Here is a 14,373-nt window from a genome sequence, read left to right on the forward strand (position 1 = left end):
CATTTCATTCTTCGGAAACAATAAATTACTAAAACAGTTTTCATGTATATTCCGAATTGATTTAAATTAAGAATATTTTAAAGTTTCATGATGTGTAGCCGTTCAAAACTGTATATCACTTCAAAAAATTGCTTCCAACGAACTTTTTCTCCATTTTTGGTTTATTTTAAGTATGAATAATTGGTTTCCAAGGCTGGACAAATTATAAAAAAGCAATTTAGAATGAGGCAGTGATTTGTAAGTTTCTTATCTTAAGTGTACTCAATTTGTAGAAGAAAACGACAAATAAAGATGCCATTTAAAAGAACATTTTTGCATATTTCGTACAAAAAGCCTTATTCGGATTCCAAAACTGGAACTTCTCCGCAATGGTCAGAGCATTCATATCACGTCTCAGCCATTTGGGCTTAAAGGGACAACTAATACTACTTCTACAAGGAAAAACTATTGATTATCGATACCTAAATAGAGGACAAATATATAGAATATTTATCTTATCAACGAAGATATTTATGTATATATATGTATATATATATATATATTTATTTATTTATTCATTTATTTATTTATAGTCCTTCTTTTACAGCGAGCATCGTCTTAAAATGAGAAATGCAGGCAATGACGATTAACAACAATGAAAAATATTTCCAGCATTCAAAATATTTATCTTACTATTAAAATAATATATTGTGTTCTTTCTTCCTCGCCGTCACTGTGCTAAGAACGCTGCTGGAAACTGAAGTCCCGTTTTTAAAAGACACATAGAAATAGATATGGTGGAGGAAGAATAAGTATTAAATGCTATCGAAAAGGCCGCACTCTCTTTTCGTAGTTTTCCACCAACTCTCGTAGACACCCTGCGGCACCTTGAGAAAAGTTTTATGTCTGTTTAGGAAGTGCAGTTGACTGCATAAAAAAAACTAAAATCTTAGTAGAGTTAATATTATCTGATAAATTCATCTCGTACAAGTTACTTTGCTATAAATGCTCAATTGCTTTTTAACAGAGTGATTTTTACGATCGTTATTTGTATGTTAACACTTTGAGATACAGAATCTAAGTCTGATGAGCTGTTACAGGCTAAAAGCAGATACCTCTGACAGAGGGTTAAAACCACTATGCCAATCAGCGGAATAAAGTACTCAACTTGTTGGACTCGAATGAAGCCATTCAACCTCAAGCGGTTAATGGATTTCTTGAGTATCTTATTAATTTATCCAAAAGATAGAATAGGTTGTTTATATAAGTCATCAGTTTCTATCTTAAGAAGTTCAGCTTATGCTGGTCCCAGTTTAAAGTTTTGTGAATTTGCATTCTGGCAATTTATAATTTTTGGGCCAAATACGCAATCGTTCAATCTCGAAATATCTTAGAGTAATGTCGTTTTCCTTAAAAAAACTATTAAATGTGTGTCTTGGTGAAAATTATGTTTTAAAAGAAGTGTGAAAGCGTAAATTTTATGTTGTTTGAGATTAAGAAAATATGAACGTTTGGCGCTGTAAACCATTCGAGTCAAAACGACTGTTTTTAACTTGTTAGCTCGAATTCAGTACAGTTGTAAACTTGCATATAAGTAGCTTTAATTCATCAAAATGGTTCTCAACTTTCAACTATTGCTGCTTTTGCTCCACACTACATGCTGCTGTATGTTTTCAAGCCATTCCAGCAATGAAGAACTACAAACACACACATTCATAGCGATTTTGTCGCGAAAGAACAGTGTATCAGTACCTGACTCCTCACAATCACTCAGATTAGATTCACTTTGAGATAGAAAATGCGCCGGAGGACAACATAACGTTGGTTGCTACTTGAAAGTTTATTACTGAAAAAACTTGCGAACTGAAAATTACGTGAGCAATATCAAAGCTCGAATAATAAATGAAAATTTAATATTGTCTGTTAAAATTTGAAGTGGGTTGACATTATTGAATTAATATTGAAAAAAAAGGTCAAGGCCTAAAAATAATCCCTAAGCTTTTGTTGACACATAAAAAGTAAATTTACATAAAAAGGTAAACTGTTCTGCCTTGTGTGTATCTCTTTATTGTCTGTATTTTTTTAACTTTTCTCAAGTTGCCTCCAATTTGGACATCAAGATGGTTGGTAAGAAAAAGAGAAAAGTGCTATCTGGCAACCCTATATGTCTACACATCACATCCAGATGTGGACAGACAAGATCTGAGAGTGAGTTAACAGACACTTTTGTTATTTCTTTTTTTTTCTGTAAATTCAAATTTTTTATACAATTTTCTATTTTTAAAATTAACATATTAAACTGCTGATTGATTTTCACAACATGTTAAAGACACTCCCAGATTCATTATTTTACTCATCATTCTAGTTTAAAGAAAACATCGATTTACAGCAGAATGTAAATATATTTACACATGTATTTCATCGTTCTATACTGCTCACATCTGACACCAATTCGAAAAAAAAAAAAAAAAAGAAAAACTAAACATGTATTAATAAGTTTTAAACTTTATTTCTTTTTACATTTAGCATAGTGTTTTTGAACGTTTTTACACATTACATGTTTTTGAACCATTTGTTGAAATCCTTCGGCTTCTGAATAAAGCAAATTTGTGCAATTTCTGAAACTTTAAAGCATAAAAAGTAGTTTCTTACATATCTAAATGTATTTTAGGTTTCAAAACTAAATTTAGTTGTTCAGTTTCGTTCAATATAGAACGCACTTGATTAATATTTCTTATTTTAATGCACTGTAAAACCATGTTCTTAAACAAAAGAAGCCTATGGACCATTTCGTTTGTTATTTTTGTTTCTACAAGTTAAAAATGAAGTATGGGTGCTATTATTACTGATATTATTATTTCCGGTTTATCTGCTGTGGATGGAGTAAAGCAATATATATGTCTTTGACAATATTGATTAAATGCCTTATTTCACTGAGTTTTCTGTACAACAATGAATTTTTATTTCAATTCTAAATATTTTTCAGTACCTCGTAAACTAAATTAAAAAGCAATAGAAAATTGTGATTGAAAGCTCTTTTTTTCTTTTTTGTTATGTTTTACTAGATCATGCTTTATGTAAATAAAGGATTGCTTAAGATTAAATATTTTCCTTTTCCGAATATGGGAAATTTTTGTATTATCTTGAAATATAAGAAGGCCATCTTTACCAGTCTTTTAAATAAAAATTAAAGGCTCTTTTTAAGAGCGAAAATAAAAATATACTTTGTAAAATATTTTTCAATCAGTAAAATGGAGTAAAATAATAATAATTCTGAAATGTGAAAAAAAAGCTGAATATTTATTATTATTGTGTCCTGGATATATTCTTTGAGGTCATTGCAACTGATGCTACATTTAGCTGGGACATCGGAATAAACTCCTCGTTTGGAAAGTAAGGTTATGATTAGCTTTCTAAAATAATGATTATTCAATTGCGTGTATTATACAAATAATAATTATTATAACCAATAAAATGAATCATTTACTTCATATTCGTTCACAAATAATTTCACCCTTGGAAGCTAAGGAGTGTTTGCAAAATTGTGAGAGTTCTTGTAACAGCTCTTGTGACAAAGTGACGGAATGGAATAACAAGTATGATGTCGCATGCTTTGTTTAACAAAAAATATTTTGGTTAAATTCAGAGTATCTTTTCTAACAATATGTTATATAATTCGCAACTCCAGAGCTCGAATACGCTACCTTGCGAATATTTTCAAAACTACCAAAAAAACTAAAACATTGCGTTCCACGTGTTCATTTTGGGCAAAACAAACAGTTTGTTATGTGTAATTTTTTTATTTGCGAAATGCATCATTTGGAATCGTCATCCGCAACAGCGTAACATCAAAAATATCTTGATATAAACTGTGAGTACACATTTTATTTATCTTGTTCTGAGTGAATTTAAATAAGTATCAGTTTTTCAATTCAATGAAAAAAAGCGTACTTAACAAAGTTGACTGGGCACTAGGGCCATGCTGAAAAATTACTCTTTTCCTTAACCTAATTCCACATTAATAACCTTTAATCCCATTTAAATAACCTTTGTTACTACAGCATCCAACTGAAATGGACAGTATGCAAATAAATTTTCTTGAAAATATAGTCATAGAAATAAATTATCTAGTGTTAAATGTTACTCTTGACAGTCTGTCACGTATGTACACTATGTGACAAAAATGTCAACAAATGCCGGAAATGTCACGAAACTGGACATAATATGTACTAATGTTTAGAAAAAACGGTAAAAAATGAAAATGCTGTTCGAAGCAAACCAAAAATTTATGAATTCCGAATTCAACATCGTGAAAATGGCTGCTTCAGAACAACTTACTGTGTGTCCTGCATTATTTTTTTACTTTGGCAATACTTTTTGATTTCGAATCTCTTTCTACATGGGTCAGAATAACCAAGAGACTTTGAAAAATCTTTTCAAATGAATAAAGAACAAAAAACCATACATGCGAACAAAAATTTCTGTCATTTCCTAAGTTTAGAAGCAATTGATACCTTACAGCGTGCGTTTGTTTTAGTTTTTTCATCCACCATTAGAAAGTGACTGCAGCGCCCCCTATAGTTTGTTGGAGTTGCGAATACAGTGTGGCACTTTGTGATAAAGGAGGGGGGGGGGATTTAATATGTTGCAAAAAAAGTTTAGTTATAAACAGCACCTTTGTCGATTCGTTTTGCATAAGATTTAGAAATTCAACTCCTAAGACAACGAATACACATTAGTTTGTAGTTATTAATATGAAAAATAGATTATGAAATGATTTATAGTAAAATATGAAATAAAAGTATTAATTTAATTATTAAGTGTCTAAAATGCAGCATGCATCGAAAAAGAGCCAAACTCGATTTTTTTTCAGGAAAAAGTTCAATAATGCACGAAACGCATTTTTTAAAGTACCATATGGTACTAAATTCCATTTGCTTCTGCTAATGGCTTGTATCCATTACCATTGTATCCCTTTAATCACTTTTTTCACGCAATGATGAATCGAGAAATTATTTCAAAGATAATGAAATTACAAAAGAAATATGGATTTTGACATCGAATAAAAGGGTTTTAACACATCTAATTGACTTTTTTTCCCTTCATGGATCATTAATATTAAATGAAAGTTATGATCATAAAAGTAAAGAGATCATTAATATTAAATGAAATCAAAAAAGTTTTCATTAGTGCTAGAGCTCATCACAATCATACATATCGCATAACATTTTAGCGACTCTTGCTAAAATATTTTTCAGAAACCAATTAATCAAACCTTTCTTTATTTTATGTCAATAGTATACTGTATTTGAAAAAACTTCTATATGTATGAGGAAAATAATGCTTTTTGTAGTGAACTGAGTATATTTTTTAATAAACCAAACTGAATCTCTCAACAAAAAAATAAGCCTTTAAAGAAAAAATTGCACTGCTTTATTTTTCATTGTTTCAAGTATTTGAACAGAAACCCTGAAGCAATTGCTAAAATAAAAGTAAGAAAAAGCAAACGACGACAATATTTATAAATCTTTGAAAACAAAAATGCTAATATTTATCTTCTTAAAAACCCCAAATCATATTTGCTATATGTTTAGGGGAAAATATTTTTTTTATTATTTATACTACTGTCGAATATCAAAATGACTCAGAATTTGGTGTCAGTTGGAGCAATTTAACCATGACATTTAGACGTTTAAGGGGACGTAAATGGACCAGACACATGTTTTTCATTGTTACATCCACAAACATAGAAGTTCGGTGTAGGGAATTAAAAATATAGATTGATCGAATTGTGGAAGAATGGGATGAACATCCAATTGTGGCTAATATCAGCTACGGAAGCCTCCTGCTGCTTTCATTAAACGACATATTTTCTTCCCTTTCTTTTAAAAACATGACAAATGATGATGAATAGATGATGCAAGTTTTGGAAGAACTTTCGAATAACAATTTTCAGTACTCATGTAGAGCGCATGGCGTTATAAATGACAATTAACTTCTAATCACTAAAGAGTTGTTTCAACGCCATAAAATGACTAGCAGAAGTAATTTGCACTTAAACTAAGTATGTAATGGAAAAAAGCTTAGTTTTTCGCTTTGTTCTTTCTTTTCCGCTGCTGCAATGCACTTTAAATCTGTTAAAAAGTATAACAGGAATTATAGAAGCAAACATACTCATTAGCTACTATCAAGAGAAAAAAATATATTGCAAAATTATTTATTAGCATGCAAGTTAATCGAAAAAATTACATTATTTTGTGCACAAATCGATCATCATATTTTTTTTAATAATCTTTATCTAATGAGAATTTTATTTACAAAACGAATATTCCACCTTAAATCACTTTGGAGTTTTAAATGCTACTTTTGTTGTATATTTAATTTTTAGGATCGGACAGCACGTAGGACGACATTATTAAAACTTGAGAGATTTTTATTTTTGTCAATGAAACACTAAGAACTAGTTTCCCTATATTTATGTATGGTAAAAACTCGATTAAAATACCGTCCGCTATACTGTTAACTGTTACTTTATTATTAACTAGTGGTACTCGCACGGCGTTTGCCCGTAGTATAAAATTAAAAGGTTATTTGGTTCGGCTCTATATTTACAAATATTGGAGGATGATTTTTTCACCAATTAGCTATATTCATTTGCTTGCCCATGTTATGGTTTTTACGTTATGATAATTTTGTAATTTAGTCGTCCACGTTGTGATAATTTGATCTGTAAAGTTTTCTTAAAATTGGAATAGAAAATGAACAAAATCTAATTTTTAAAAAATCGCTTCGAATTACACACCCTATGCTACAAACTAACTTTCTGCCAAATTTTATTAAAATAGGCCCGAATGGTCCTAGGCACTATGCGCGTTACAGAGATCCAGATATCCCAGACAGAGAGACTTTCAGCTTTATTATTAGTAAAGGTAATTTAGTTAATTAAACTATTTTGGTGGTTCGCAATTTTTTTTTTATTATTATTATTAACCTATGGTAAAAATAAAAACATATCACAACAGCAAAGTATCTCATATAACTCAGTATTTTGAAAAAAAATAATTTTAAATATTAATAGAAGGGATCAAAAAGAAGAAAATGGATTTAGGGTTCTAGCGTATTATAAATTATTTGTCAAAAAATTCAAGGATTGTTTACTAATTGTTCATCTCTTTTTCAATTATCGCTTTCCAAAACTTCGCGCTTTGACTCGCTCCTTTGAATGACCACTGTTACAAATGATTTTACAAAGGCGTAATTAGTAAAACTACGTAACGAAAACGTTTGTTCTTTGATTTCTCAGTAATATTTCAAAATTCGTTCAGGAGAAAACAGCAGTTCAGATATGATGTCATTAATGTTCAAGTGCCATCACGTCATGCGCTCTATTTCAAGTACGAAATGTTCAATCTGAAAATTACGGCATCATTTTGAGCATTCCAATGGACATTTTTATTTTGATCACCATAAATTATATTAACTGATTTTAAAAACATGTGCGTTTATTTGAGATTTGTTCTGCTTAAAAATTCATTAAACTTGCTCTCTAATAGAATGAGACACACAGAAATTTTTTTAATGTAAAGTACATTTTTTTTTCTTTCAAAATTACTTAATCAGTGTGGAAAATGTCTTCTATAACTACCAACATTCCTCTGAGACGAAAAAATTTTTTAATACAGTTAAAGCTATGAAGTATTTTCACATTAGGAAAAAATATAAGAATGTAATGAAAAAAGCAAAAATAATTTAAATATCAGTTGAAAAAAATTTAAATCATTATACCCTGGAGTTAAAAGTGATTATATTTAAGTTTCTCTTACATAGCAATCTATTCATATCGAAAAATGGGCAGAAGGGAAAAAACGAAATTCAAAAGTTTTAAAAATGTCCATTGGAAGTTGAAAAAGAAAAGCCTTTTAGAAAAATATAATTTCAACAACTTCTGAAAGTGCAGTTGATAATTTAAAAAAAAAATCCAGAAACAATGTTGATTTTAAATAAAACAAGTAAAAAATAAGAAAGTAGTAAAAGCCTCAACAATTAGTTAAAAAAAAACACTTCTAATTCAACATTAATGAAATCTATTTTTTTTCTCTTTGATTCACAAATAATGTGGTAAAGTCATTACACACTTTTCTTGCACGGACAGGGACACCAAGCACGTTTTCTTTGGTACGGCTACATATGCACGCAGATTGTTAGAAACTCAGGAATAAGTTTCGAATGTTCGTCTTGTTCGTTATTTCTTTCGAAAGAAAATGTGCGTTGGGAACATGGTTCCTGAGACTTGTTCGTGTGAGATTTCGGAGGCTTCCAGAGCTGACTGCCCGAATGTTCCTCTTAGCTTCATGAAGATAAATCTTTTAAGACAGTCATCCTAAGGACGTTTTCAGGTCAGTCGTGTCCACAGATTTATCTTCTGCGGGTGGCTGCTGACGAGAGTCATCTTCTTCTTCCGGGATATCAGCCTTAAAAAAACATTTAATCAAAAACTAATAAGTATATTAATGGGTAAGTCAATCAGAAAGATACAGTTCTTATTTTCGAAGGAATACTGTAATATTTTTTAAAAAATGTAAAGGAAAAAATAGTTTCAAAATAGAACAATCGATGAAGCTGTCGGGGTAATATCGGGAGGAAAGGTCTAAAGGAATTCGTTAAACTCAGGAATGTTGATAGGCGTAAAGAAACAACATGTTCCAAGAGTTATTATTGAATTGACTAGATTGCGTGTTAACAACGATACTGACAAGATTAAGGTAGGAGCTTCATCAAACAAACACCTTACAGATGAATCTATGTCAATAATATAAAGCTGCAGAGTTTGTTTGTTTGAATGCGCGAATCTCGAGAACTACTGGTTCGAACTCAAAAATTATTTTTGTGTCGAATAGTCCATTTATTGAGGAAGGCTATATGCTATCACGCTATGACTAATAGGAGTGAAGCAGCAATAAAAATGTTATGAACACGGGAACATTTATATTATAATATTAAATGCTTGGAACGTATGTTATGCGTAGCCACGGTGGCTCGACCTGAAAATGCGGGCTTCGCGATCCAGTGGGCATAGGTTCGAGTTAGCCATGAGGCAAACTTCGAGGGTACATTTCAGAGAAAATCCTAAACGATGCTAAAAATGGTTTGTAAAAAAAAAGATACGTTTCGTTGTCTTATTTTTCTTATTAATTAACGAATAATAAGAAGCTGAAGAGTTGGTTTGAACATGTAATCTCAGGAACTACTGGTTCGAATTGAAACATTCTTTTTGTGTTGAATAGTCCATTTATTGAGTAAGGCTATAGGCTATTTGTTTTTAAAAAATCAGATTGACTGAAATATTTGTAATTGCAAATTATATGTTTAATTAATTGTTTAGTTCTATGAATTCCTAATAGACGGCGGGGTAAGTTTAGTTCTAAGAATTCCTAATAGATGGCGGGGTAAGTTAACTCTTCGAGAGGGCACTGGTCGACAATGTCGATAGCTGTGAGGAACCATGTTTATGCTACGCTGTTGTAATGTGATCAGCGAACATATTTTTGAATGTATTTTTTTCTGATTTTCAGGTACATAATTGATTTTGAAGGATTTTTCTTTTAGGTTTTTTTTTCCTTATTTCTTCACCGTTTGTTTTGGTTCCTAAAGTTGAAGATAATTACTTATTTAAGTAAATAATTTGTTTTGTCGTATTATTCAATTGTGATTGTTTATAATGACGTTTTTTATTATAGCACTGTTTATTAGGCGAAAACACTTTAAACCGCAGGGGGAAAAAACCACTTCAATCGATACAATTTTGGAAAGGTCAGTACCTCCGTTCGCCACCTGTGATGGCTTAATGTCGCCTAGACCAGGTGATACTTGATGATTTTAATGTTTATACTTCTGAATGTCCAAAGGACATGGGTTGAGGATGTACTCTGTGCTCCGACATCCTCAAAACTAAATGTCCGGCTCCTTTTCTTTAGATTTTCAAGGTTTACAGTAGCGCGACAGGCCGAAATGCCTGTCTCTGGATGTCTTGTATCAAACGGTACCAGTATTGACTCGAAAGACATTGAAAGTCCAGAGAGATAAGGATACAAACAAACAAACACACAGACGGATGCGCGCAGGTTTTAAGAGAATAAATTTGTTAAGTATCCATAATTTCATGATGCGTTTAGAATTTTCTGAAGACAATTTAGCTTCTTTTACTTCCGATCAAAAATGTGAAATGCAGGAAGTTTTACTGAAACATTTCGCCGCTTTCTCGTGACGTCTGTATGTACGTATGTGCGTATGTATGTCGCATAACTCAAGAGCGGCTTGTCCTAGAAAGTTGAAATTTGGTACGTAGACTCCTAGTGGGTCTATTTGTGCACCTCCCCTTTTGGTTGCATTCGGGTGTTTCTAAAAGTGTCTTTTGCCCCTTTTTGAGGGGAAATCATTGTTAATTTCGATATAAACTCAAGTGGTGTTATAATTTGTCGGAGATTTGGCGATGTACCGCCAGTCTTTTGGTCGCCAAGTTTTGTCGCCAACTTTGCGGCAAATTTGGCAAATTTTTTTTATCTATTTTAATTTTGCCACTGTTGGTGATATTTAGAGAGTAAACTATTGAATCACATTAAAACTGCCAGTAATGGGGAAATGACATTAAATTGGAGTAAAAGGAAGTCATGTGATGCACACATCAGCTCGTTTTCTGTTATATTTGTGCCAGTGTTACCGACAATTAATCAAGTCAGAAACTATTGAATTTCAGAGTCTGAGACGCCACTATTCTATAGAATGATTTGTACGAGAGGGCAGCATTTTATAGAATGTTTTAGTAGAAGACGCGTGAATTCTACACAATGGCTAGTATGAAATACCAACATTTTATAGAATGCTCATTGCTCAATTACAGACGCTATAAATACACAGAGTGCCTAGTATGAGACGCTAGAAATTTATTTGATGTCTAGTATGAGACTAGCCAATATTAGGCATTAATGGCGGCGTGGTAGCACCGGCCTTCTATAGAAAGCCTATTATGAGGCATCAACATTTTATAAAACGGCTGTGTGTTGTATTATATAAAGTTGTTTAAGAAAACATGTAGTGACGAAGCTAAAATGTGTAGTTCAACTACATATGGAGCTACTTCTCCGTCGCCTAAGATTTTAATACTGGTTTATACTTGAAGGGCTCGGGGCAGAAATGTGGCAAGTTACATGGAGAGACTCATCGATCAAAATTTTGGTTTCTCATAACTAAAATTCAATTAAACATGACAATGACTTGTGTCATTCGGAGGAGAACATATCTGGTTTTAGTACTGCATAATATAAAATGTAAATGTATGCTTCTTCCTTTGAAAAAAAATCTTTAAATATTTTTATAAATTGGAAATTGGCCTACTGAAAATTCACATCATGTGACATATCACATTCTAGCCCCGAGCCCTTCAATTCAATTCAACTAAAGTCGCTGTCGTCCAAGTCATAGCTTATGAAAATCTATAAGAATCAAACTTGCACCTATTTAAAGTAACTAATACATCATTGCTTTTGGTAGAAAAGTCATAGCAATAATTTAATCAAGGTTCAATGACGAAGATGACTATTAATTTCATACTTGTAAAAACATTTCCACTTCAATATTTTTCTAAAGACTGTAATCAATTTAATTTATACTTTGCTTTTGCAACAAATTTTAATTTATTGTTTTCTTCTATCTTGTGCAGCGTATTCGGCAGTGAAAGAGAGAGAGAATTTATGATATTGTTGTTAGGTTTTATTCAAAAAAGCTTTTTTAATCTTTCATCATTGAAATACCGTTGTTAGCCATGAAGAACTTATAAAGTATATCATATCATGTACCTCTGTTGACGCGTCTCTTTGCTCTTCCCAACAATCTTGTGTGAGACTAGTTCCATTTCTCGAATCAGATGTACTGCAGTTTGAACAGGTTGAACCATCCTCCTCCTTCACGAGAGAAACTTCCTAAAAAATAAATAAATTCAGTACTTTCCAGAGCAAATACAGTAATTTGTCGCAAAAAAAAATACTTCGATGAAAATAAAATTAAATGCAGTACATGCATACAACCAGTTAGAAATAAGACCGTTCAAAAGAAATGGTTATAAACCGATGAATGTTTTCCAGGCTCGGAGAGAGTACAAGCTGTGTTCAGTAAAAATTCTGAATTGTTTGTATGCAGCAGTATTAGTAGAAAATTAAAATGATTGAAGTCACAGCATAAGAAAGGGTTAGCCAAATCTTTTATACATTAACTAATAAAGCAATAAATGAAACGAAAATTAGTGAAACATTAAAATGCGTTAAGTCACTGAGTGAAAAGGTGTTTTGTCCAGAACAAAAGAGACTAACTTTGCTTATGTAACAACAGGTTTCTATTGTCAGTCATATATTTGTCTATTGATACTTTAAATAATTTCAGTAATGTCTTTTGAATAGGCAAAGCATTTTCTTCCTAAAAAAATAAATATGTTATGCGATAAAGAAGTGCAATAAAAACGATCTCTCTCTCTCTCTCTCTCTCTCTCTCTCTCTCTCTCTCTCTCTCTCTCTCTCTCTCTCTCCTCTCTCTCTCTCTCTCTCTCTCTCTATATATATATATATATATATATATATATATATATATATATATATATATATATATATATATATATATATATTATTATTAGGTTTAATAAATTTCAGCTACTAATGTTTTTTTTTTTGTTTTTTTTTGTTTACTTTTTTTTTTTTGGGCATTGAAATTCTTGAAAAAAACTGATTTCATAAAAATGTTTCAGCTTTGGAAAACATGTACCTCCCACAATAGCATCGGACGAAAATAAAATATAAGTAAATAAGCGAAGAAGCGGTAAAAAACATAAACTAAAAAAAAATATTTTGATAATAATAATAATTAAGTGAAGAATCACACCCATGCACATTGCAAAAGTTTCTACGCAACGTTATTAAAGCGTTGTGCTTTAACAACGCTTAATTGATAAATATTCAAAAACCTTGTGCGTCATAAAAGTTATTTTCTCAGCTTTCGATTTCCACACAAAAAAGGTGAACATTCACATTTGATAAAGAAACGTGTAATGAGTTTCATTTCGTAAGAAGGGGAGGGTGAGTAAGTTATGAGCTAATGTGTTCTAGTACTAAAGAAATTTAAATTAAAATGATATAAAGAAAGAAAAAAAAGAAAAGCTGTTGATAGCAAAATATATTAGATCTGTATAATGAATAAGGAACTAAAAAAAAATAATTGGATTATAAGAAACAAGTGAGCCTAATTTATACGAGTAACATATCTGGAAAAAACATGAAAATAGCTATCTAAAAATCAGTAGCCTCCGTGAAATTCACCTGGAATCTTTTTGAAGAATTCAGAAACTTTCCCAATAAAACACAGTCATGTTTTTCGAATAAGCCAGGAAACTTCCAAGAAAACCTAGAATTGGAGCAAACCTTACCTGGCAGCATCGTGAAAGGTATACGTATTCTAATCACAGCATTTCGCTGACATGTTAGGTTTGCCCCATCTATAGATAGGCTTATAGTGATTTACAAGAAATCTCAGTGAGCAAATGTGGTCGTAATGCAAGCAAATACCAACAGCTGATTTCATTGCAATTCTGGCAAATCAGCTGCGAGATATACCAAGCAAGGGCGCCCATATAGGGGGCAAGGGGGGCTTGAGTCCCCCTTGGAAATTAGAACCTCCTTGCTTTTAGTACTTTTTTCTTTGCAAAAATATAAAAATATTTCTTCTCCAGCCATTAATGAATAAATAATTAAAAATGTCCAATTTTAATGACTCTTATCTGTCATGAAATCTGGCTCCATGGGGAAAATATCCTGCTAAATCATGGTTAAAATTTCTGAGCCCTCCCCCCCTTACAATTTTGCATATGGGCGCCCATGAACAAGCAATCTGAAACTTTTCGCTTCTTACAGGAAACTGGTGGTAACCCGTGAAATCCCGGAACGCTGCCGGAGTTAATATCTAAAATTTTGAAATTTTCTAAGTTTCTTCTTAACTTTGTGTAAGATTACCAAAATTAATGGGTGTAACGTTACACGAATTCTGAAGTGTGTATTATCATTGTTTTAAAAATTCAAATTTTTGCAGGAACCTTGCACTATCGTTTGTGCAGAATACAAAGCGCATGCGAAAGACCATCATCGGCACAGAGCTGGTAAGCTCTTATTATTGAAACCAAAACCGATTTTAGTTGCCAAGCGGAAAACGCTTGCTTGCGTGTTTGTGAGACTCGCGTTGGGGATTCGGGCACTGGGTGTCATTTCCTCAGTTCAATAAAAATGTCTTGTAAGTATGTTGATATAGATAAATAAATTGGTGTATATTGGTTGTGAAAAAGCATGAGCTTGATAAATATTG

At 31.8% G+C, this 14,373-nt stretch overlaps 1 protein-coding gene across 2 annotated transcripts in view; it reads right to left on the bottom strand.

Moving 5' to 3' along the window:
- Window positions 1-8,126: 8,126 nt before the first annotated feature.
- Window positions 8,127-14,373, bottom strand: part of LOC129235270 (heterogeneous nuclear ribonucleoprotein C-like) — a 353,914-nt gene continuing 347,667 nt past the window's right edge. For both annotated transcript variants that reach the window (XM_054868982.1, XM_054868984.1), the window contains exons 7-8: window positions 11,832-11,954; window positions 8,127-8,450 (exon numbers count right to left, since the gene is read on the bottom strand). In XM_054868982.1, coding sequence (XP_054724957.1) covers window positions 8,355-8,450; window positions 11,832-11,954 — 219 coding nt within the window. In that variant the 3' untranslated portion in view covers window positions 8,127-8,354. The remainder of the gene's footprint in view (window positions 8,451-11,831; window positions 11,955-14,373) is intronic.

The sequence above is a fragment of the Uloborus diversus genome, chromosome 2, assembly GCF_026930045.1.
Source record: "Uloborus diversus isolate 005 chromosome 2, Udiv.v.3.1, whole genome shotgun sequence".
Lineage (NCBI taxonomy): Eukaryota > Metazoa > Arthropoda > Arachnida > Araneae > Uloboridae > Uloborus > Uloborus diversus.